General features: G+C 39.2%; 1 protein-coding gene across 1 annotated transcript in view; it reads left to right on the forward strand.

Annotated features, from left to right (window-relative positions):
• The first annotated feature begins 790 nt into the window (after positions 1-790).
• LOC125334418 overlaps positions 791-25,409 on the forward strand; it is a 75,999-nt gene continuing 51,380 nt past the window's right edge. The window contains exons 1-18 of the mRNA XM_048321236.1: positions 791-835; positions 1,516-1,676; positions 2,651-2,721; positions 4,690-4,855; positions 5,757-5,894; positions 6,681-6,870; positions 7,927-8,054; positions 13,128-13,231; positions 14,725-14,890; positions 15,128-15,310; positions 16,024-16,176; positions 17,470-17,614; positions 19,059-19,217; positions 19,970-20,088; positions 21,113-21,394; positions 22,404-22,559; positions 23,010-23,194; positions 23,972-24,154. Coding sequence (XP_048177193.1) covers positions 1,665-1,676; positions 2,651-2,721; positions 4,690-4,855; positions 5,757-5,894; positions 6,681-6,870; positions 7,927-8,054; positions 13,128-13,231; positions 14,725-14,890; positions 15,128-15,310; positions 16,024-16,176; positions 17,470-17,614; positions 19,059-19,217; positions 19,970-20,088; positions 21,113-21,394; positions 22,404-22,559; positions 23,010-23,194; positions 23,972-24,154 — 2,540 coding nt within the window. The 5' untranslated portion in view covers positions 791-835; positions 1,516-1,664. The remainder of the gene's footprint in view (positions 836-1,515; positions 1,677-2,650; positions 2,722-4,689; positions 4,856-5,756; positions 5,895-6,680; positions 6,871-7,926; positions 8,055-13,127; positions 13,232-14,724; positions 14,891-15,127; positions 15,311-16,023; positions 16,177-17,469; positions 17,615-19,058; positions 19,218-19,969; positions 20,089-21,112; positions 21,395-22,403; positions 22,560-23,009; positions 23,195-23,971; positions 24,155-25,409) is intronic.

Raw genomic sequence — 25,409 nt, forward strand, 5'->3', positions numbered from 1 at the left:
AGCATTAGAATGAAAGTCTTGCTAGTTCAGTGTGCACAGACTGAAGAGAAGGAAAGGAGGCTCTGTATGAGCAGCCCCAGCTGTTTCCCCTGTTAATGCCAATGTGAATCTAAAGCAAGTCCATCTGTGTGTGGGGTGTTCTGCATCCCCTTGAATTCACTGCCCTCCCAGTCAAAGTCTGAATGAAAGTCCTGTTGGAGAACAGACTCTCCAGTGTTAAAGGACATCTTAACCAATTGCCTCCCTCAAGTTGTGATGTTTAAATGTTCTTTAACATCCTTCCTGCTGCTGGAAAAGCTTTTCTTGGGCAGTAAAGCTTGCTCTTGTTCTTTTTTAAATGATGCTTAGGATTTCTTTTGAATGGCCACGTGCAATATAAATCATAGCCATGTAGAAATGTTCCTGACCTGCAATAAAATTAAAAAACTATGGATATGAAGAAGTGTAGTATGTAAAATACATATTTCTTTCTTGGATTCAGAACCATTATTTTAAGTTGCTTCATAGTCCATGGTATTGTGGAATTTCCATACCTACATCAATAAATACACTAAGGTAGGTCATTCCTTCATGTATATGTTTGTGAGATATAGATGTGTGGAAAGGAGCAAGAGCAAAGTCTTGTCCCTGTATACTTGATAGAAAAACTCTCATGGATTTATTTATTTGTTTTGAGAACCATGCTTTGATTTCAGTAATTTCACTGAAATTTAGAAGCAGCAGGTCCGTGCTGAGCTGCATACAAGTTTTCAGTGCTTTTCTGTTCTGTTACCTGTCATTGCAGGGTCCTCAGAGACTTTAAGTTATGGAGCTTCCTGTTTTGCAGACTGTCCAGGTGAGTAAAACAAGACTGTATTCAGGCTTTTTATATGATAAGGAAAGAGGAATTTGAAAACTTCCACAGGGATGTTGTATTCTGAGAAGAATGATACTTATGTCTGAGAATCAGCATTCATGGAAGTAGCAGAGAAGTTCCACTAAGGTTTAGCAGGCCCACACCTGCCTGAAGTTTACATTCTGTGAACTCTGAAAAACTCCGAAGCATTAGAGCTGAGCAGAGGACTAAGCCAGTGTGGGACTAAGCCCAGCTATGGGCATGAAGAGCAGATCTATTTCATCTTGCTGTTGTGAAGGTCCTGCTTTGCTGCTCTCTGAAAGGTGTCAAAAGAGCACTGCACTGTAAATGCATTACATTCCTTTTCTGCCCTCGGAAATTAACCTCATGCCTTGAAGGAAATTGTGAGGTTATGTGCTTGGGAGAGGGGGAAGTCTTTTCACCCTCCCTACAGGAGCTATGGCCAGTGTGCAAGGTGCTTTCAGAAACCCAGTTCTTTCAATTTTAAGTCCAAGTGGGAAGGGAACAGTCTGAATATCCAGCCCTTTGCTTAGCTGATTTCAGTGGCTGAAAGATTAAAAGGTAGAAAAAAAATAGAGAGAAGGGAAAGTTTAGTAGGCTAACCCCTCCCCCCTGCTCCTCCCCACCATTTTTTTTTTGTTTGTTTGTTTATTTCCTAGGACACAATGCATCGTACTTCCCCAAAAGAGCTAGATACAGTTACAGGTATTCAGCAGTCACCAACACATTCCTGCAGGGAAATATTTACAAAAGCAGTGGCATCTCTCTGGAGAGCACAGTGATTATTGAAGTATTGGGGAATTGCCAGATGGTTTTGAAAGTAAGTATTGTCATAATTTTCTGAGTGATTGGGATGAGCTGATGTGGAATCATATTTTTCTTTGGGATTATTGCTACATTTAAAACATTTGTTTTTCTTGTAATTAAAAGCCAGTTCAATTCTGGATCTCATCATTAGAGTTGCAGTATTGCTTTGATGCACCACAACTTGAAATTAGGCATTTGCTTGTTTTAAAAGCCAGGTTAAGCAAATAATTGTTTTCTAAGTGGCACAACAGTTTCACTGTTCTGTTGCATGAAGTGCAGAACTGGAGATAAAGCCAGTCCTTGAAAGGAACGTGGTTTATTTTAAAGCACTTCCCAGCAAGCATTATAAAGAGAATTTGAGAAACTTGTATGATGTGTTGGATTGGTGCCATTCCTAGCCCAGTGTAAAATTCAGTCTTGTAACACTCCATTCATCACAACAGGAGATCTGTCTCTCAGTGACAAGAGCAACAGGGCAGTTTCAAGTTGCAGAGCTTCTCCTGGGGTGAGCCCTGTGGTAGGTCATGTGGAGAATTACAGTACTTTAGAACTACAGGGGCAGCAGGGAAAATAAACTTCGCAGCTGCCTGGCTTTTCCTTCAGGTTAACAGAGGGGATGATTCATTGGTTTTGCTGGGGGGGTTGACACATATCTGCTAAATACACATATACCTGAGGCCAACAAAGAATAGGATAGTTATCCTTGTCCTAGGACATGGATAAAAATTAACTGGTCAGTGGTTTGACAATGAAAGGGATATAATAGTGCTGTATAAAATCAGTTTAATAGTAAGTGAAACTTCTTCACAGAAGAAGTTTCTGGAAACTGCCTCAGATATGCCACCTGAAGATGGGGCTAATGCAGTTCTGTTGCAACACCGAGCCTTTGTTCATGGTCTGTGACATTCTGTGTAGATATCCTGATGTGATAAAGTCCACAAGTTCCTCTTAACAATGAAATATATTGCCTATAATCTTTGCTCCTAGGTGAAAGACGTGCAGATTAAGAAAAGTTTTGCATCCAGACTGGAGTCTCTGAAGGAAATGGACAGTCTAAGGTAGAAAACCTCCTAATCTGCCCTGGTTTTTGAGTTTTTTTTAAGCTATATGATTTAGCAGCAGCTTGACTGGACATTGTTCACTCTGCTTCATACTCTGTTTAGTTTTAGGGTTTCTTTTGATTTTTTTTTTTTTTTTTTTAAAGCAAGGATCCAGATACAAGCACCATAAGCAAAAAAGAGAGATATTTGGTCCAAACAGGTTTTTCTTCAACCTAATTGTCATCCCTTTGTATGTAAAACCATTTGGACAGTAGACAGTTCAAATTATTCTGAGTACAAATCACCAGGCCTCTAGCAGCACGTATGGATCACAGCTCTTAGAGCTACAGATGTTACTTCTACAGACTCTTGATTTTTGCAGTACATTTCAGAAGTTCTTGGTTTGGAAGATTCTCATAAGGCAAAACATTGTGGTTTTTTCTTCCAGGATATTTGAATTGCATTTATTTGTCCAATGAGATTTTTGTCCTTTTATGTTTTTGGGTTTAGTAGCTCATTCATAACATATGTCAGTGTGTTTCTCACTGACTTGCCAAGGTATAGTCTCCAGTGTAGATGGCTATACAAAAAGATCTCCTCAAACTATGGAAGTCTGGAATTTTCCCAGAGAGCTGATGCTTCTTGTGTCATCAAAAAAAAAAGCAGTTCTGTTGTCTGATTAAGCTCAGCCTTGTAACCTTCCTCTTTGTCCTGCCACTTGGATTCTCAGCCTTTAAACAACACTGAGAGCTGAGGTAATTGACTCAATTCAAAGAGTCAAAAAGAGCAAGCTTGGAGTAAATGCATTCCTTTTTATATTCATCAGGAAGAACTTTGTGTTCTCTCTATGGACAGTGGTATCAGAGTTCAAATGATTGTACGGGCACATCTTCTGTGAAGTTATTTGTAGGATTTTCATAGCAGTAAGAGCAGTTGTGTATTGTTCTTTGCAGAGAAGCCAAAAGAGAGGTAGCAAAGAAAGCATTCAGTGAGGCTTGGCTATTCAAAATAACTATTCAGACAAGTAAGCCTTATTAGCATTTGCCTCAGCCTATTGTGAATATACAGTAGTCTAGCTTGTCCTCTGAACATGCATGTAATTTCCACAGATAGTAGCAAAACCAGGCACAGTTGCCTAGGAGTTCAGAAACCCTTATCCTATGCGCCCAGTCTCTCCTGGAAAGACTTAATCCAGATGTTGGTGTATTAAAATCTTATCTCTTACTTTGTGACCTGATTGATTAGATGAATAGTTAGCTCCCCAGTTAATGTGCAGATGAACTGACTAGCTCCCTGTATGGGAGCTGACCACTGGGCTACTGCAGAATTCTTCCTTTGGATGGTTTATTTTTCCCCATATAGAGGAAAAATATATGATTAAAGTATGTTATATTAGGAGCAAAAATCAATGTTAAAAAGTGATCTCTTGGAAAGGTAGAAAACGCTGTACTCTCAATCTGGGATAGCAAAAGCAATTAGGAAGTGTAGTGACAGCAGAGATTGAGGAATCAATCTCGGATAGAGCTCTGCACACCTAGCAGAGCAGGAAATTATGGGTTAATTGGAAAGCGGTTGTTCTTGTGTGCATCACAGCTGAAGAGGCATGATGCAGTTACTTTGCAATTCAGACATTCTAAAGGCACCCTGAATCTTTAAATGGAATTTCTCTCTTAATTAAACAAGAATCATTGCCATTAAGTACATTTACTTGTAAATAATCTGCCAGGACTGCTTTTATTAAGTGTTACAGTTATGTTGAGGGTGCTGTGATTATCTTGAGAGGATTTGGTTTTAGGGTTTCACAGGGTTTTTTTAAGGACTTCTTGGGTCAGGGGGAATTTATGAAGAATAGAGGCTTACTATAAAGAGTGGAGATACAGAATTAGATCCATTGTGGAGGAGCAGCTTTGTTGAGGAGAATCTGAGTCTAGTCTTAAAGTGACTTGCACTCTTTAAAGCAAGAAATTATAAACTCTTTTATTGCAGGGAAATACTAGAACAGCATCCTCTTCATTTTTCTTTCCACGATGGGAAAGTTCTAAAGCTCTGTCCTGTGAGGAGTGAACAGACCTGGGCGCTGAACATCAAGCGAGGCATTCTGAGTGTCCTGCAGACAGTGCAAGAATTCCTTGCTGGTGCTGTCGTTGAGGAGGTGAGACTGTCAGTCGTGCTCTGAGGTGACTCTTAGCTCTTTGTACATGTTAAGTCTATTTCATATAAATAAAGGGTTTTGCCACTTGGTTCAGCTGACAGTGGCAGTGATCTGATTGCTTTTTGTAGTAAATGTTCTAAAATTATCTATAACTTGCATTCTTGTTGAGGCTTGGAATCTACTACTTGGTTACCTGAGTTCTACTGCTAGGGCTTTACCTGTTCTCTGGAGGAAATACAATAGTCACAATTCATGATTATTTTTTGTTATTTTTTTCATTAATTTCAGGAGGTTTTAAGATCAGGGTTCTCAGAGCTCTTTGCAATTATTTCAATTAAACTCAATTTCTGCTGTGTTACACTGAAACAATAGTCCAGCATACCCTGCTGTCACCTGTATGTTTGCATGGGTTCAGCTGACACACCTCAGGGGCTGCTGTGAAGACCTGTCTCTAGACTGACCTTCAGCGTGATGTGCACTGCCTCATTCTCAGGCTACTGCTGCATGTCAGTACTTAAAGAGATGTTCTGCAGTAAGGCTTGGCACACCCATTTGTAGTTGAAGTTACTCTGCCTAGTAATGCTCTTCTGAATTAATGCTTCCCTGCATGCCCACAAAATCTTAAATGAAAAAGCATATGTTTGTAAATGATCTGATTCAGAATAACACAGTGAAATTACACAAACCAATAGACCCTGGCTACTATGAAGTTCGACCAAGGTCTTTAAAATTATATGCCTTTTCATGGCTTTGTGGCAAAGCCGGTGTTCTGCAAGGGAGAATTTAGGTCTCTGTTGTTATTACAAAAACAGTAATTATTAAAACTAATTGCAATAACCTATACTACCTCCTTGTATTGTATGTGTGCATGTGTGATTCAAGAGTGTATATTTGTTACTAGGTGGATGTCCTGGGAATATGCCCAACTAGGTATCAGCAAAAGGGGCCCATTCTTGTAAAGACAAAGGACCTAAACCTCTGCTCCCATCGCTCTTCTGGTTTGACTTCTGTGCAGTCGGTTGTTCTTCCTCACGTGTCGGTAAGTTTTGGGGAATGACACTGACTCTTCCACAGGGCCTTTTGACTTATTTGAAAAGTGCATCTGCCCAAACTTGAGTTCTTAGGAAAGAAATGGTGAATATTATTCTCCCTGTTATTCATAGTATCTGTTTTAATTCAAATTTGCTTTGTAGTTGATGATTATATATAGTATATATATATATAAATATATATATATATATTTATAGTATAAATGCAAGAGGTTTTTAGGCACCTGGATTAAACTCATTAAAATATGTTATACAGGTAAACAAAGGTAGACTGTGGGAGGAATAGCGAGATGTGGGTAAGAAAAAATACATGAGGAAAATAAAATTATTATTTGTAGAAAACTTTGGAAAGATAGAAGTTTTGCCAGACTTACAGCTTTCCACTGTTGAGAGCAAATACAGTCAATATTTGTATCTTGTGGTATTTTTTTAGGTGAATATTACCTGTTTCTTGTATTGTACTAGATAGTGGTAATTTACCAGCCTTTTGCTTTTTTCTACTTTGCTTACCAAAGATCTGCATAACATTGAGGCTTTGTGAACTGAAATGAATTGACACTATTTGACTCTGACAGTTAATAACAATTGTTTTTCTGTGATGAAAAACTAGGCCAAAATAAGGAGTGCATTAACCACAGGCTGGGCACTGTCAGAGGAATAGACAAGAGACTTTTCACTGTCCCAGAACTGGATTTGTCTGTGAAGGTGGGAGAGCAAGGATTGGATAGGCTAGCATAGGTCATCAAGAATCTTCCTGAAGTATCTGTTCTTCTCAGTCTGAACAGCAGATCCTGTCTTCCCAGCTGGAATGTGTTCAGAGCATTAAGGATGGAGTCCTGGAGGAGGCCAAATGCACTGAGTCCGACCGTGTGACGCTGTTCCCTCACCAGGGCAGCGGGGCAGAGACACAGACACAGTCTTCTCTCAAACTCTTGCAAGTGCAAACAGAGACACTCTACAATAAAGGTAACTATGTTTCTGCTAAAGCAAAGCAAATTTATTTCCTAGAAAAATGTTGTGGCTTTGTCTTGCCTGTGAGAACTCTTTGCACCTATGATTCGTACCTTTAATGTATTAAATTGTTTTAAAGTAGGTGTTTTTACAGGCTGGGCCGAGCTGTCCCTTCTTCGAGGGCTTGGGCCTGCCATTACAAAACTGTGTGGATCTTCAAAACTGGGTGGGTCTCCAAAAGTGACAATCCGTAATGGCCAGCTCCTGTTTATCTACTTTACATACCTAGTGCCCTTGTATGTAGAGCATCAGCCTTCCCATGTCTGTGGACAATTCCTACTTTTTATACAAATGGAGCCTGAATAATTGCAAGTCCTAATGGAACTAAGGACATGCCTTGTCTGAGAACTGTTTCAATTTTTGCTGCTTCTTTGCTCTGTGTGTTTCTCTAGGAAAACAATTTTACTGAAGTTAACAGGTGGCTTGCCTGAGGAATGATTTCAAAGTTGAACTCTAAATACTGAGAAACATTTTTTTCTTTGTCTGTTTCTAAGTAGTTGTTTGGTTCTTTTTTTAAAGGAACCCCCAAATTTCCAGGACACTTTGTTTATAATTCTACCAACATAAGATGATAGGATTCTTCCTCAGGAAGAGGTTCAGAGCCAAGCCATTTATTTTTCTTGGCACCTAGATCTCCTGTTGATTTTTTGGGTGGTTGAAGTGTGGGACAAGTGATTAGATGACATTGGAAAAGGTGATGAATGTAAAGTAGCAGGGCCATACTGAGAGACATATCGATGGAAAATAGGGCTTTTTTTCATGTGTATCTTTGTCTTGTTTCTGTGACTCTTTCTTTTGGGTCACACTTGTCTTTATCCTGTTATGTTCTTAAATTCAAGCTGACTGCAGGCATTCATATTTATCCCTTGGCTGTACTGAGCCTAGAGAGACTCTTAAAGAGAGAAATAAAGCCTCAGAGAGAAACTTTCCCCTTGCATATAAGGGTGAGCCATAGCAAATGGCCAGCAACCACCAGAGATCTGATTTTTTTCTTTATGTTCCTTTCTCCAGGGGACTCTGAGGATCTGTATGTGACCAATATTCTCTATGAAAGGGAGGTAACTGAGAGGGAGATCACTGGGGGAGAAGTGACTGAACTGGTGTGGAAGCTTTGCTTAGCACACAGTGCAAGTTATGAGGTAAGCTGTACACACAACCTCTGCTTCCTTGTGAGGCTCTGTGGGGGCTGAGAATTCTCCTGCACAGATAAGAGGTGGCCAGGAGAGCAGCAATTTTGAAACACTGAAGCCTTCCATTGTTTTGGGCATTTTAAAATGTGGAATTAGAGAAAATGGTTTGAGGTGTTGTTTTCTTATAAAAGCAGTAAATCACACTGAGGAGTCAAACCATCCTGTAACCCCTGAATATTAGGCAAAAGCAATTTTGAATTATATTCTAAAATAATCTGAAAGAAAATGTCCCAAATTTTTATTTTGCTGTGAAAAAACCAAAAACATAAAAAGTGTCTGGTTTGGGTTGTCACTGGCAGTTTTGATACTTTATTGTAAAACACCATTTTTACAGCTTTAGTGTGAGATACTACTGCTGGTAGTGCTGTTGTTTCCATGCTTATTGGAGTTGTGCTGTCCTTATATTGCCTCATCCCCTCAAAACAGTTTGCATGTGAAACCCTTGCCTCTGGGTCTTGGCTGGTAGGTTCCTTGTGCTTCTGATGGACTCTGCTAATAACCATCATCTTTTCTGGGGATGCTGCTTGAGTCCAGAGGGAATCTCTGCCCCCTAGACCATTTTCATTGATGAAGGCTGCTAAGATAGGGTGGAATCTTCTGGTCATGTGGAACAGGCAGTGGCTTAAATACTTTCTATGATGACCATCATTTTACATGAGGGTCTGCCTGTCTCCTTAGCTCACTTAGGTCTTGTATTTTTTGTTGATACTGGCAGCAACTGAATCAGTAATTGTCACTGTGTTTGAAATGAAGATCCCTATCTCTGTGAAATTCAGAGGTTATCAAGAATACCTGTTATGTGCAATACAGAAAGATCAACAGATGATTGTGCTTAACCATTGTTCACCTGAGATCAACCGAGGGCAAAGAGAGGACACTTCATATCCCATTATCCTTCAAATAGAGTGATTCTTGCTGGTAGTGATGTTCCTACAGAGAAAAATAAGGAAAAAAAAAAAAAGTTCATGTGAAAACAGAACACACTCTTTGAGTGATTTTTGGTCAGGATATTACTAGAAAACAAGTATGGTCTAATGGGAAAGGCACTAAACAGGGCATTGGTGCCTCCATGAATTTGCCACTGATGAGTTTAATCAGCTCATTCCTGATATATTCCCTGTCCTCTGATGTCTTGTTAGATTGTTTGTACTTTGGAGCAAGGTGATTTCCTGTGCAGAGGGGCTGAGATCTCTCCTGTAAATGCACATAGGTACAAGTGATGTTAACAGAACACTTCAGACCCAGCATAGAAGGCACTCACCTTCCTTTGTTTAGATTAAGTCCCATGTCAAAGAACGAAGCTCTGCCTGTCTTTCCCCTGGGCTGTACATAGATACTGGGGGATGGAGTAGAGGCTTTATGGGGACTGCAGAGAAGTGCAGTGCTGGATTCCAGCTCTGCAGTGATATCTTGGGTGTGTTCACCTTTCTCTTAGCATCACCTGTGATTCATGAGCACAGGTGGGCCTTCATGTTTTGTGTGTGAGACTTCAGGGGAAGGCACAGGGTGGAGCAGGATAAGTCACAGCTGCTGAAGCCAGCACCTTCAGTCAGCTGTGATAAATTCCAACCCCCGACTTTACTCCCAATCTGTTAAACCGTGATCGTGATCGTAGTCTGACCTGGTACCACAGCCTGACAAAGGCCTTGGCACCAGGCTGAGGAGAAAGCAGTAGGTGGCCTTTGTGGGTGCTGGAATACTTGGGATAGACTTCTGTCTCTGAGTTATAAGCGGGTCTGCCATTTCTTTTAGCTGCATGCTGTGGGGACTGCAGCTATGGAGGGCTAAGAGAGCCATATAATAATGGTTGGTGCTAATATAGAATAAAAGCGGCCTCTTTGGGAATGATAATTCTTAACTCCATGTGGTTGTCAGTGTTACAGCAGTATGAAATGGCATTTAGGCCCAGGCTAGAGGGCCACATACTGCCTGGAAAATGTTGAAAAAAGAAATTACTGCAGCAGACCTGAGAAACTTTCTCTAAATCCTGCCTTCTATGGAACACTCTTAATTCAGTGTCTTTGAAAGAATGGTAGATGATTTTTCCCAGTAACAGTGGGATGTCACTTCTGCCTCCAAAGAGGCTTACTGGCTTCATGTGTGGGAAATTTGTTTTGTAAATCACTAAGATTAGCACAAGTGGCTGCTGTCTGTGCCACTGCCTAAAAGAGAGGTGAATTATTCATCATGTGCCCATCCCATCCCAGGGTTTGATTGGTTGTCAACCATTTTCACTGTTTCAGGGTGTTCTTTCTGTGTGACAAGACATTTCAAAGAGAATCTTTATCATCCCTCATTTCAACCAGTAAAATGTCCTTTGGGCCAGGAAAGAAGTTATGGGAATGCCCAGAGCGTTGCTTGGGAGACTGCTGCGCTGTTCTGCATGTATAGCTTGTTTGTCCCCTTATTGTTTGACTCTGAATGAGGTGAGATTATGCATTTCTTTCAGGACACAAAACCAAGAATAAATGGAAGGGAAAATCTTCAACTCCAGGGAAAACAGTGAAGGGATGAGAAAATGGAGGTGGAGACTGTGTCATTTCCAAGGAAGCAAAGTTGTTGTTTAATTTTTTAATGCTATTATGAGACAAGATTGAATTTCAATGTGGATGTAGATTAGCTAATGGACCATTAAGTGAACAAGCTGCATACTGACAAAGAATGGAAAAAGGGATGGGGAGAAGGGACCCTCTCTTGAGAGAGGCTGGAGAAAAGCCTGTCACACCACTTCTTCTGGGGCTGCATTTCCAGTGGCTGGTTGGGTTTTGGTGCTTGGTCAGTAGCTCTGGTGAATGTGGCTGTGTATACACTGAGCAATGTGGGCAAGAGTCAGATTTGCTTTGCCTTGCTCCTGAACCCCAGTCTGGCCCAAAAAAAGTTTACTTTCAGGGCATGATCTTTCATGTTTTGGTTGTTTTGTTGTTTTTTTTTTTCTCCTGGCAAGGCATTCTAATTGCTTGCTTCTACCTAGTTGCTTTTTTTAAAATATGGCAGGTCTGCAGGTAGAAGGAAAAGCAAGCTTCTATGTAGAATAAAAGCCAGGCTTTCTTATGTTTCTTTCAGAGGTGGGCATGGAAGTCAGATTTGAATGTAGTTTGTTATTATGATACTCCAAAAGAGGAATTTGCAATGACAGCTCAATTTCAATGCAGCTGACCTTAAAAAAATGAAAACAGCCCACCTGGTCAGACAGTTCATTCTAAAGCTTTATTATTGGAAAGTAAAAATAGCTGTTTCTCTGCAAAATTTTGCACGAAGTTGTTAGATGGGAGCTTGTCTAGTCAGCAGGTGTGAAGCAGAATGAAGTCAGTCTATAGTCTAGAATTGTATCACCTGAAAGAACATCAGTCTGTCAGTTTTATCTTGAACTGTGCTGCAGGCTCCAGCTGATGGGCCACCTGGGCTCAGCAGCAGCTGTACAAACAACTCCTTGTGATGAGATCTGTGAGGGTCCCCAGCCCCCCAGTCATACTGCCCACAGTGGATTTGCCTGTGGAAAAACGCACATAAGGCCCACACTTTAGAAAGGCTTTTAAAAAATTACATAAAGCACAGTTCTCTGAATATTTTATTGACCATAAAATGTAATATATTTCACCAGCTCCATAATGTCCAGGTTTGTAATTTCTTTTTAAAATAGACCTTAATGGTAATGATGGGATGGAGTGGAAGAGAAGGGAATGCATGTGGATCTATCTGAATTTTAGCTATGGAATTATAAATTTTAACAGAATTAATACATAAGTGGGGCTTCACATACGAGAACAAATTTTAATTTGATGAAATTAATGTATTATTTCTAAAAAGAATATAAATCCCAAAAGAATAAAAACATAAACTATATATGTGTTGGATCTGACAAATTACTCCCTCAGCCTGTCAAACAAAACAGTAAGAAATTACTCAGACTTCTTACTGAAAGACAGCTTCTTGTTACTGAAAATGTCTTGGCAGTCTTAAAATCAAATGCTGGCACTGGGTTATTCCATGTTTTCATTGTTTTTGGAGTAGCTCCTGGAAGGAAGGTCAGGAAGTCAAAGCAGGTCTCTCCCCAAACCTTTGGAAATGTGACTTAGTGGAATTGGACTTTGTATGATTTTTACATGAAGAAAAATGTTTTCTTTGGGACCAGAAATTTAGTCCTATATCTAAGCCTTTCACATCTGAGGTGAATAAAGCATTGAAGTGAATCTGACATGGACCATGTTTAAAACTTACACATTATAAAATTTGATTAAAATGAATACACGAGATACTGTATTGAACATTCTGCTAATTTTTCGAGTAATGAGACCTATCTTCTTTCTTGAACTTTGGATCAGGTCTCAGAGGAACACATTAATGTGCTATATAGCCTTTAAAATACCAGGTAAAACAGCTGCTGTATGATGTAGCAGTTCCTCTTAGCGAGAGAGAACAGCTCGTCTGCCTCCATGTTTCCAGCCAGTCTTGTGCTGCCTGCAGAGGTAAGGGCAGTTATCCTGGGCTTTTCTCCAGTAAGATGCAATAATTTCTCACAGCCCAAGGGTTCTCAAGGGAAACTTCTAAGTGTTGCCCAAACTTCAGTGAAATGATCTTTCGCATAAACCTAAGATTAATATACAGTTAGCTTGACTATTGTTTCATTTGCGTCAAAGCCATGTCAGCAGTTCTGGTCATAAATCAGGATCTTGCTATACAAACTCACAGAAGATTATAACTTTCTCTTCTGGATTGTACCCACAGTGTTGCATTTTGGTTTATTATTCATTTGTATGCCAGTGGTGTGCATGGTGGTTGCTGAGCACTCTTGTCTGAGGGACTGACTGACATGTAGAGCAAAAGCCCTTCTCCATATGTGTTTGCAGTCTGGAGAGAAAAGCAAGTGAGGGAAGGAATGTAAAGACATGGTGGAGAAAGGAGGGTTTACTCCCAGGTTACATGGTAAATCAGTGGCAATGCCTGTATAACCTCTTGTGCTCTGTTCTCTGAAGCTGGTTTCTACACAGCAGGAATATTACAGTTGTGCTTGTGCACTTACAGACTGCAGACCTTTTCATGACTCTCGTGTTTGAACTTCGACGTCTTTCTCTTGAGGCCTTAAGAGCACTATGGCAAAGATCTTCATTTAAGTGCAGAGACAACTGGTAAGGCTCCTTTAGTAATTGCATTCAAAAATATACAGGAAAAAAATGTTTTGCAAATATTTAAAATAGTAAATGTTTTAAGTCTGTGCCCAAATGTTGGATTTAAATTTGGAGCATTTTAAAGGAATAATTTGTATTGCAGATCTTGTTTATGTAGCAGAGGGATAATATTGTCTCCTTACGGAATGAATGTTATGTGCAAAATAGACTTTCTTGTCCCATGCCTATTCCCATTGCCAGACTTCCTGTTTCCAAAGCAAAGTGAATGGGAAACCTGAGTCATGGCTTGGATGGAAATCAGTTCTGCTGGTTTTAAGCTTATGTTGCCATTTGTTATGAAGAAGCTTAACCTGGATCTGTACCTTCAATGCCCTTTGTAGTCGTGGATGAGAGGAGACAGATGTTAGGCTGGGAGTATGGATGTGGTGGAGCTGCATCTTTCAGTAGCAGCTGGATCTCAAGGTGGTTTATACCGACTGTAGAACCATGGCTTTAAAGATCAAGGCCCTACTCCTCTGCAGTCAGGAGCAGTTCTGATCCAGTGGTTTGAGACTATCAGAAATACTAATCCAGTATTATTAAAATCAGTACTAAATTTTTCTCCCTTCACAAAAATGAAAACAATGAAACAATTCTTTTACTTGGTTTCAGTACAAAATGTCATCAGCTTGTTTGAAATTAATCTAATGCCAGGTTTTATGTTTGCAACAATATCTTTACTTGATGCAAAAGGGGGAAATTTTGTTTTAGGTTAGGTTTATTCTCATTCTTTGAGAAATAGTCATGCTAATGTTCTTCAGTATTAGACAGTAATTAAACTATTCTTCCTCTTTTATATTAACTTTAGGCTGATTTTACTCAGGACATGGTTGTTAAGTTTAGGAGTGAAAAAGAATCCCATGCAGACTACTCTGTGATGCTTTCATGCCATTTATTTTAACTGCTTTCTAGATAATGCAAAAGTGTCCTTCCATCAGTATAGAAGGCAGGTATAGAATATTTACAGAGGGACTCTTAAGAGCCGAAATGTGTATGGTCTGCTGGTGTAAGCTTTCCCCTTAGATAAGGTCTAAAAAAGCACAGGAAGTAAAAGCTAGGCAATTCTGGTTTAATATTTTAATTTGTTACAGGTGAAATGAAACAAAAAAACCACCTTAATAAAAAATCAGGGCTTTAAGGTACCTCAGTCTTTAGAAGTCAAACCTGGGATATGATGTGGCTTAATTTTCAGAGAAAGCAACTGAGTATTTTCTTGAAAATCTGGTTAGATACAGTTCTTGAAACACCAGTGCACTTCCATCACATCCTGGCTGAGGCATATTTCCGTAAGGCCACTAAACCAAAAGATAATACTGATTTCTGTGAAATCTGGCATTTGCTAAGCCACTGGACTTTTATTTACTTTGAAAGAAGCCCAGCATCAATGTATTTGTTATGTGATTCTTGAGTATTTTGTCATTTTAGATTTGCTGTACTTTTTTCTTGTGTTACAGGCAACCATTAATAGATGCTCTCCCATCTTGTGCTACAGAGGCATGTGTTGTCCTAATGAAAGACCTCATAGCTTCTGCAGAAGTTGAGGAAGACAAAGTAGAATATTTCTTCTGGTCATTTACATTCATTTCTAATCCCACCTCAGGCATGATTGAATCTCTTGCTGTGAGTGGATGTTGCTTTTTCTTTTTTAATTTGTAATGAATCTAGGTGGCTCATAATTTTTGTATTTTACAGTAACAGTCTTTTTCACAGATTCGTACAAAGCTCTGTCCAGGTAATTTTGTTGAGATTGAGTTTTAGTATGTAAATATTTTGATACATTTATTATCTGTGGTATGTTACAATAGTCATTCTCATGACTTTTCTGAAACACCTTGCTCTTTTTGTACTTGTTTACAGCCTTTGCTGAAGTCACCTAGAGCAAGCCAGAGCTGCTTCTTGGGAGTAACTGCTCTTGTACATAGGTTTTGTTCAGCTCACAGCTCCTGTGATCATGTACCTGCTGTGCAGAGTGTGATGAGGACTCTTGGGAAATTTTTGGAAGGAAACTGTACTGTGCAAGATTCAGAACATCTCAGCAAGGTATTGGTTATACAGAAGCATATGATATAGTGCTTTCTGTTCCCTTTATGATCTAGAACGTGTTTGATGAAAATGGTATTAATTGGATTTCCAGAAAGCTATGAATACAAGCTCAGTGAATGAATATTCCTTGCTAGAACAGGCCGATAAAATTTTGTAATCCAACAAGTATGACCTATCAGTATGGGTGTTCTTGTGTGTGGAAATAAGGAAAAGTCTTGGGTTTCCTTATGAAGCAAACTTCATACTGTTGATCAGTATGAAGAACACCCAGCTGTTGACAAATTACCATTTTAATTTAGCTATTGTGTGCAGAACTCCATGTTGAATCACTAAAAGGTCTAAATACCTGTGATCAAAAGGGACAAAATATCAAAGAACTTGAGAAAATTTTCCTGTACATAGAATTTGTGACTTTTTCTTTTCTGTTGCAATGCAGGCTTTTAAAAATGTTTTTTAATTCCCCCAGGTCTAAGTCAGGTTCTTCTCACAAGTGCCACATGGCATTAGAATAGAACAGGGGTCCATATGTGTCTTGTCCTCCCAGTAAAGCCAGAGTATAGGTGGTACAGTAGGGGCTGCAGTAAGCTCTCCAAATGACCAGTAATCATTTTAAACAGAGTTTTGCACAGAAAATGTTAGTGCCATAAAATTCAATGTACAGCAGACAGCACATGGAGAGCTTTCTGTTCTACCTTGATTTGCATTTACAGATGCAGCTGGTGTTGAAAGCCATCGGAAATGCGGGGCTAGCAGCAGCTTCGCTGGCTCCTGCTTTGAGCTCGTGTGCTTCCCTGAAGAGTCATCCCGTGGAAATTCGCCTCGCTGCTGTCCAAGCCTTCCGGCGCATTCCCTGCTCTGTCAGGGTACGTGGTTTACTGCCAGAGGTGACTGATGGCTTCCTGGCACTGCTAGAGATTTGGGAGTTTTGGTATAGTTACAAACCATGCAAACAGATAAGGAACAAGTGTAGACGTGTTCCAGCAGAGCCCCCTCTGCTGTTGGAGAAGAGGGTAGAACCACCCAGATGAGCAGTCCTATAATGTGCTTTGCTGCGGTTGAGGTAACACATCCAGTGACTGGGGCAGTGTTTGTGACTTCCTAATTAGTCACTTCAGCTGGGTGCCTTATGTCTGGGGGCATTATGGCTGAGAACCCACAGGACTTGATTTTTCCCATAGTCTGTTTCACTGTTTCATTCTCTGATATATAAAGTATTAATGTGAGAAGCTTGTTGTGATTTGCAATAACACTGCAATAGTTACAACATTTTGTTAAATGTTTTAATGGAAGAAAGTTCAAAACTTGTTTATCTCTAATACCTTGATGTTTAAAAGAATGGCAAAGCCAGGAGTGCTGGCCGGGGCAAAGCTGACAGAGATGCTCCAGAAGAACAAGAGGCTCCACATGGACTTGCACTTGGAGAAGCATCTCTCTATGGCTTTCTAGAATTTAATTTCAGCATGGATTGGTCACTTGTTCTGCAGTTATGAAGCTTGGTGTTGCTCGTTAGACGTGTTCAAAGTATCAAGTCTCTATGTTGTCATATACCACATCATTGTCTAGCAAATGAACTGCTGAACTGGGTGGACTGGGGTTGCTAAATGCTAATAAAAATGTTCGTAGTGTCAGTCACCAGTTTCTTAATTCCTGGCAGGTCACTAAAAAGTCATCTTTGTTGATACTGGGGAAATATTGAACAGAATAAATTTGTTGCAGTCCTGCTCTTTGATTGAGACCAGAAGTAATGATCTTAATAGCCTGTGAACAAAACCATGGCCATTGTTGTCTGTGTATTGGCTGTGGCACGTGAGAGATATGATAGACAGGTCTCCCCTGTGGTGGAACAAAACCATCCTTAACAGTTGTGCTGGCAAGGGACGCTCTGCATTGCAGAGTCCTGTATCGATTCGTCAGTATAGGGTTCAAGGTCATAAGGACAGTTTGTTCAGGAAATTCGTGGGTAAGGTAGTATAGACAATATGTACATACATTTGTATCCATGTTACACAAAGGGACTTTGTCAGTTATAAGGCAATAGCTGTAAATATAGCAGTAGCTCTTTGAGAACAAAAACCTACCTGGGCCTGAAAGTGCACGTGAGGTATTTTAGGGGAGTAAATCATAATTGTCTTTATATTTTTATCTTTCTCTCTTAGAATGCTGTATTACTTCAGTTGTATCAAGCAACCAGTGAAGATGTGGAAATAAGAATTGCTGCTTATTATATAGCAATGAAATGTCCACATGAAGAGTTATTTAAACAGGTTCAAAAGACTTTGCTGAAAGAAACATCCAGCCAAGGTCAGCCAAGCATCTACTGAAGTCTTACATGTTCCTAACTGATACTTCAATGTGATATTTACTTTGCAGGTGTAATGGTACCAACCTATATCAATTTTTATTTCGTCTCAATGCTTTGTAGATGGTTTCTAAATGATTGTTTGTATGAGTTTTATTTTGAAACTGCAATAGTGTTAGTTTAGCAATAGTCAGTAAGGACTGACTTTTCATAGATTTAATCCCTTCTACTGTCAGCATTTCATTCACTGAAGGCTCTTGAGAAGGATGTATGGAACAGCTTTGATGCTGAGTGCATTAGAAATACAAATGGATAACTGTAAATTGCATTTTGTTAAGGTGAGAAAGAAGCAGGTGGCAGAAAAAAATATTCCCATATTCTAAAATTATTTCACCACGTTCAGTGAAGAATACCTCTAGACTAGTCCTTTGCATTTACATCTGTCAAGAAGAAGCAAACATGAGAAGGGTATCTAGAAGATTGTTTGCAGGCAGATGAAAGCAGGCTCTGTCTGCACTGTGTCTGGATCCTGGCCAGCTCTGACTTGGAGCTGGTACCTGTTTTCCCAGGATGTTATGTCCGGACCAGTGTATCCTGCAGTGATGGTGAGTCCAGGCTCAGCATTGTGTTCGCCTGCTGATGTGGCTTGTGGTTTGGAGGGCACTCGTTCCTCTCTGTTCAGAGTTCAGACACGGAGAAATTGCATGCACCTCCAAAATCCTGTCAAGGTGTACCCTCAGGGATTCTTCCCTGTGACTCCATGCAGAAAATTTAATTTGTCTGATTTATGAAGGAGCTCTATAAGTCCATCCAAAATGTTGTGTATTTTAAACAATTTAACGCAGTACTCCTGAATATTCTTAATTTCTTTCCCTTGTCTTTTGTTGAGGTGGCAGCTAAATAATTTATATAATAAATGTTTGAATAACAAGTGCTTTTGAAGGCATGGGGCACATGTTAGTTTTCAATTCCAACGTTCAGAAAACAAAATTTGAAACAAAGAAATTGTGTTGAGAAAAATGCAGTTACATCCGTATTCGGTATCTGTGCATTGAACTAGCACTGGAGCCTATTACCTTTTATCTTCAGGAGACAACAAAGCTGCTATTTAAGAACCAGACTCCAGAACATATGGGAAATATTTGCCCCCCACAACACAGCACATACATGGCCAAACTGGGACTCCACAGAATGTCATGCAGGAATACTAATTCTGAATCACAATTGTTCAATTGTATGTGCCTTTTTTTTTTGTTTAAAGTGCTGTTGCAGTAGGTGCATCAGACTGATTTTAACCATGCTGAAAATGAATGAATTCTGTTGTGGCCAGGGGAATGGCTTAGAATTAATGGTGGTATAAATAAATAAAAATATTTCCTGCATCTGTTTTTAAAACTCTTGTAATTTTTCTCTGATTTCCAAATGCATTTTTTTGTTGAATTTTAGTGGGCTCCTTTGTTTGGAGTCATCTCTCTCAGCTCCTGGAGACAGATGATCCATTGAAGGAGCATCTTCGAGATTCTATTCCTGATGAAATCCTTAGCAAAGATTTTGACCGGGAGACATGGAAATACTCCTCATATTCTGATGTCACATTTCACTCAGGTATGTGCAGTTTTAGAACTTAATGCTTTGTAGCATAAGGATTATTAAAATCCCACATGGCTTTTCTGACACTTTACGACTTGCTCCAGAGAACTTTGATTTTTATGACTTTAATACTATCCAAATGTAAGCTTGATTCTGCTGTGACCTTAATTGGAGTATATGAAATGTATTTCCAGCAAAGCAGATACCATACACCTTTGCCTCTTGTGAGAGAGGAGACTAAGAACCAATGAACATTTAAGATTATTTTTGTGAGCATCAACATTTAATTCCTTCCTTAGTTAACTTCCTTTGCAGCAACAGGGGATTGGGATGTTTTTTTGTTCTCCTGATTCATGTGCTGTCCTTGGTATAAGAAAAGAGTCAAACTAGTTCCTTCCTGTTTTACTATCTGTTCATTTGTTTTCAGTGAAAATGCTAGATGATGTTTTTCAGAGTCACGTTTTGATTTTCTGTCCATTTCTTCCAGTGCATTTATGTATCTTATGTATTATAAATAGTTTCCTTTTTGATGTTAGTGAAATAATACCCAGTAATATCCAGTAAATACGGAATTCCAGTAAATGGAAGTTACTTACAGTAATGTCTTTGCTGTATTAAAAAGTTAAAGAGTTTCACCTATTGACAATGTTTCATTCACCATCTTCTTATTGAGTGGAGTAACAGTTTTCCAAAGAATTATGAATTTTGCACAGTGTATGAGAACAGCTGATCCCCAGCTGACAGACATCTGGTATTTTCCATTGCAGCTGGTGCAGGTGCAAATATGGAAGCATCAGTGGTCTTTTCTCCTGCATCTTTTCTACCACGATCAGTCATGACAAATTTGACTGTTCACCTTATGGGACAGGCTATAAATCTCCTGGAGGCAAGTTTATGGATTTTTTAATTGTGGGGGTTTTTTATTCCCCTCCTCAAATGACATTTGGTATATTGAAGTACAAAACATTTTCTGTTTTCCTGTTGCAGTTCCTTTAGCAAAGTGTGCTTTTCACTGCTGTAGCACAGTTGCCTCAGACTGGTGAGTCCTCTGTGCAATGGGCTTAGTCAAAATAAAAGCACTGTCATTCTGCTAGTGCCGTGCACTAGGAAAGTGACTTACACTCAGCTCCTGTTGATTCAAATGAAACATTAAAGTCAGTGCTTCCTGAGACACTGCTCTGGCTCCTGTTTAGGATAGTGAGACTCCTTTTCTTGATGTACAGTGGAAAATGGATTGGCTTGGGTACACCATTCCTTTAATACAGGAGACAGACTCATTTGTACTGAGCTGAAGTCACTGTTCTAGTGCCGTTGAGCATCCAGTGCTTGGGATATTTCAATGACCTGCCTGCAACCTCATAATCTTTAGCTGTGCCTCTGCTGTACCAAGGTAACAATGTGCACGTGAAAGAAAGAATTTAACGTAGCCTTCAGATCTCAAGTTTAAGCTTGCAAGAGAACAAAATATTTTTTTCAGTGTCACATACCATGGATATATGTGTGTTAGTAATTCTGTTTTAAGCAAGCTTCCAGACAGAATCTTGTTTCAGAGCATGAAAAGGGTATGTTAGTGTTTTCCAGCCAAAATACTGTTTTTAACATGCCAAAATAGCAGTAGCCCCTTCTGGCCCTTCATGGTGTAAATAAACCACAGTACCTGAATGAAAAAGGATTTTTATTTTGGACTGAGCTTTACATATCTAATTTTTATGGGAAGATCTAATACTGAAGTATCCAGTATTGAATGCTGAAGGAGGTAGAATGCTAAACTTTGTAGACTACTGTGATCTTGCTTGGTAAATCTTTTCTGTTGGTTGCATCTAGTTGTATATTTGATTTTCTGCTTTAGAACTGGCCATGGCCTGTACGTGTCACTGTTAGGCTTTTCACTGCTGTATGCTTTTCACTAGGTTGGTGTGCGATTGGAGAATGCTGAAACCCTCATAGAGAAGGGTTTTGGGCCGAAATCTGCTACTTTCAGTGACTATTTTTTTGGAAATACTAATGAAGAAAACCACAAGTCAGAAACCCCAGTGGAAACAGCAGAGAAAGTCAAGCAGAGGAACTCGAATTTGAAGCGATACAGCCCTGCTGATCATCTTGTGACAAAGTTTGGCAAGCCAAAGCTGAGAAAAACAAACCAAAATTGTCTTGGTAGAAAATACAGTAAGATGAATGAGTTAGTCAAAAAGGTAACTGAACCTGCAGATCTTGGAAAAATTAATGACATTTCCCAGTCAAACACAGGGCCCCATCTCACACTGGACAACTGCTCTGGATTACTGTGACTCCTTTGCATAAGACACATTTAACTCATTCTGCTCACTTGCAGAGAATTTAACAGCTGCAGAAAATACCGAGCAGCAAAGAGCCAGATCTTTAGTATTTTTCAGATTGTTTTATTGTCTCAAAACAATGACATTCAGCCGTGGGATTATGTTGCCTGTGTTTTGGGCTTCCTCTCATTATTTTGAGCTCTGGTCCCTTTATGCTGATGTGCTTTTGTCTATTGACTGCTGTGCCACTGTAAACAGCCACTTGATGTTGAGTTCCTGAGTCCTGTTGTTTGCAGTCTGACTTCCCAGTTTGATGTCAGATGTTACATTGACCCTTTGTGAATTTACCCATTTTTGGAGAGCGCTATGTTTTATGCACACAACAGGAAAGCTCTGAGAATTGACTTCAATTGTTGATGTATTAGCTGGAAAACTCAGGGACTGTGATTCATTTAGTTTGTCTTAGATCATCTCTCTTCTTGGGACTCATCTTCCTAGGGTTTCTTGTTAGAGAGTAAGCTCATGATCATGTTGTGTTGCTGAGGTATTATAGAATCATTAGGAGAGAAAATGTAAAATTTTTACTTCCTAGCAGTTTATTTAGCAATCAAGACATCCCTAATGTTGTTTTGAGATTGTATTTTTAAAAGCTTCCTCTGTTTGTCGGTGTGTATTGCAATACTTCTCCTTTGCCTGCCATCTTAGGACTGGACATGAGCAGTGTTCATAGTGACATCCAGCTTGTGTGATATGGAGCTGAAGTGTAGCTGGAAAGAACAGCTACTAATCCAGGGTCTTAAGTGGTCTCCAAAGTATTTGAATGTCTCTTTATTAATAGCATAGCCTGCATTGAGGAATTGTTTATTTTGAGTTTGAAAGGAAATTATAACACCATTCCCTTTGATTTCTTTCTTTATCATGGCAGTTCACTGAGAGAACAGTAAGAAAGGAGGCACTGAAATGTGAGCTAAGCATGAAAATCTTTGGAAATGAACTTAGTTTCTTAGATTGCGAAGATTTAAGAAAACAGATGAAACATTATTCCTTAAATCTGGCTGAGTTGGCTGTTAGACTTCTGAAGGTAAAAGGAACCTTTTTTCTATTTGAAAGTAAATATCTTGAGAAACTGCTTTCTGACAGATATGTAAAAGATACAAAATATTACTTGTTTTTTCTCTAAAGTGAACTCTAAAAGACTCCACTGTGTATTTGGTTTAAACAGCATTCAGTACATTAGGCAGACTTGTTCTTTTGTCTAATGGTTCTTAACTCTTGCTTCTCTCATTCAAATCCATTCATGCTTAAGTGCAAATTCTTTTTTTAACTGGGGTAGGACTGGTGTCTGACTCCTGCCATGGCCATATGCAGGCTTTGGGCTGCTTTCTTCTTGATATCCCAAATCAGCTCAGGTAAAAACACTTTCACAATAGATAGATGCAGTCAAAAGTTATATCTGGAAAAGTTCTCGAATGCTCGAATTTTGTTATGCAAAATAGAATTCTGGTTTTTGTTTGTGTTTTTTTCACCACAGGGCCAGGAGGTCCAGTTTAATAAAAGGATGAGTTTGGCTGCTGAACAGTTGCAGTTTCCAGCAATTTCAGGCTTTCCTGTTCAGCTGGCAGTCAATGCCTCAGCAGCAATCAACATGAAAATCAAAGGGAATGCAGATTTCAAACAACAGTCCAATTTCTTTCTAAATGGATATATCAAGCCAAGGTAATAAATGCTGCAAATGTGTCCCTTTCACATATTCCTGATGTAAAGTAGCAATTCCTGAAGTGAAAGTTTTGTGTGAATGCCTACTAATTAATTAGGAGATTCCTGAAGAACAAAAGCAGTCATCAGCCTTCTGCTGAATGGTTGCCATGGTGTAAGGGCAGCAGTGCTTTGCTGTCCTTCCTGTCTGATTTTGAACTCTCTTGCTGTGTTATTCCAGTACTGGTTTAAGCTGACTATTCCACTCTATCCCTAAATCAAACTCCTTTAGGAGTCTGCTTGCATGCAGATGCTTTACCTGTTACAAGTGGATTTTTCTCAGGATCAAACATGCTGTTACAGGTTATGGATGTACAAACCAGTGAATGATTTAATGCTGTTTCCTTTCCTGCCTGTTGTAGCTTTTGTATGTGCTGAATACATTGCTAAACTTCACTAAGGGCTGTACAGACAGAGAGAAACTTGCCCTGTGATACTCAGTTCTCATCGCTTTCCCTTTCTTAGTATTTCATGCTGAAGTCTGGGTTCAAATCCCTTCCTTAGGAGATACAGTAAAACTGTACTTTAATTCATGTTAGAGAGTGTGTGTTGGTGTATGTGCAATCTTTTCAGTTATTTCCTGAAACAAAATAGTTCAATTTATCAAAATATATTTTAATCATAGAATATACTGTGTTACAGCATCAAGAGCTGTGTGTTTATTGAAATGGTTTAAATTAAGTGCTTTAAAAAGAAACTGCATTTCATAGAAGGATATGTACATGAATCTTTCAACAGTGCATTTGTCCAGCTTTCTGTCCAAATGGGAACTGTGGGGACGCTGGGACAAGCTGGTCTAAAGTGGTTAACAGGAATGAGGACATCTACTAGTCTTGATGGGGGAATCCAGGTGAAGAAAGGGAAAGAGTTCAAAGTTTTCTTGAACACTCCAGAAGAATCTATGGACATAATTAATTTCAGGTAAGATTAAGCAAGGGAATCTTCTAAACCAGTTACTGTTAACTTTCTTGAATCAGAGCTTAACTAAAAGGTAGATTGATAGACCAGAAATAGATTTTGTCAGAAAACAAGCTGTTTCAGTCTGACTCATAGTCCAAATCTGCCATTCAGAAGAAAAGGAAGGGGAGATTATTCTTTGAATTTTCTATTATTTTGCCATTAAAACATACATTCATATCAAAGCCTTATAACAAAAGATGGAAATGAATTTTTTGTATTACCCTGTTTTTTCCTACTGAACATCAGTGCTGTTTCTGGAACTTCAGTATCCAAAGAATCTAGATCAGGATATTAAAATGGTGGAGGAAAAGTTTAGCTTTGCTTCCAGAGATGGTATTTAGCAAAACACAGGTGTAATTTGGAATATAGTAATAATAAACATGCCCAAACATTTCTGCTTGGTTTTTAGTTAGGTTCCTTAATGTTAGGTAAAGGTTGCATTGTAACATACAACCTCAACAACTGTCAGGTGTTAAGCAGATTAATTGCTTGTATTAATACAATCTAGGCTTTTTATTTCATTTTATTCTGCTGGCTTTCTCTTTCATTTGGACTTTTAGTTCTGATAGAAGTCCAAGAGAAGACACATTGTAAATGACATGTCAGCATGTCTTGGACATGACAGCGGATGAAGTATTTACAGTTTGTGGATTGCTGCTTCTTCGTGTTTCTCTTGATTTGGGACATCATGGTGCCATAGGATATGCAGTTCAGAAAAGTGCTGAAAGTCTCTGGACTTCACATTTAAACCATTCATTCCCTTTGGGCTCTGGGAAACTTACAGATGTAGTTCTGGTTCAGTCAGCTAGGATGGATGACAGACCATAATGAAAGTCAAAATAGTCACTAACCTGTACTGTGCACTGTTTGAACAAAAGCCTGACTGAAGAGTCTGTTAGATGTTGCATTAACTCTCTTGCTCCCATCAAGTGCAGAGACCATGATTTTTGTATCAGCAGTTTAATGAAGTCCTGGAAGAATGTCAAGACTGGAACAAAACTGATGTCCCTACATAGCCTAACGGGGGAAAATGTATCTAGAAGCCAGGAAGTGAGTGGAGTTGCTATAAGCTGACTATACCAAATTGCTCAGAACAGAGAAATCTAATACTGACTGTAAGGAACGGCAGATGAATCTCAAGATAGTGACAGATTAAACATGAAAACTGTGGATAAAAGTCAGTGATAATTAGTACAAATGTAGACTGACCATTGCA

This window comes from Corvus hawaiiensis, chromosome 16 (assembly GCF_020740725.1).
Source record: "Corvus hawaiiensis isolate bCorHaw1 chromosome 16, bCorHaw1.pri.cur, whole genome shotgun sequence".
NCBI lineage: Eukaryota > Metazoa > Chordata > Aves > Passeriformes > Corvidae > Corvus > Corvus hawaiiensis.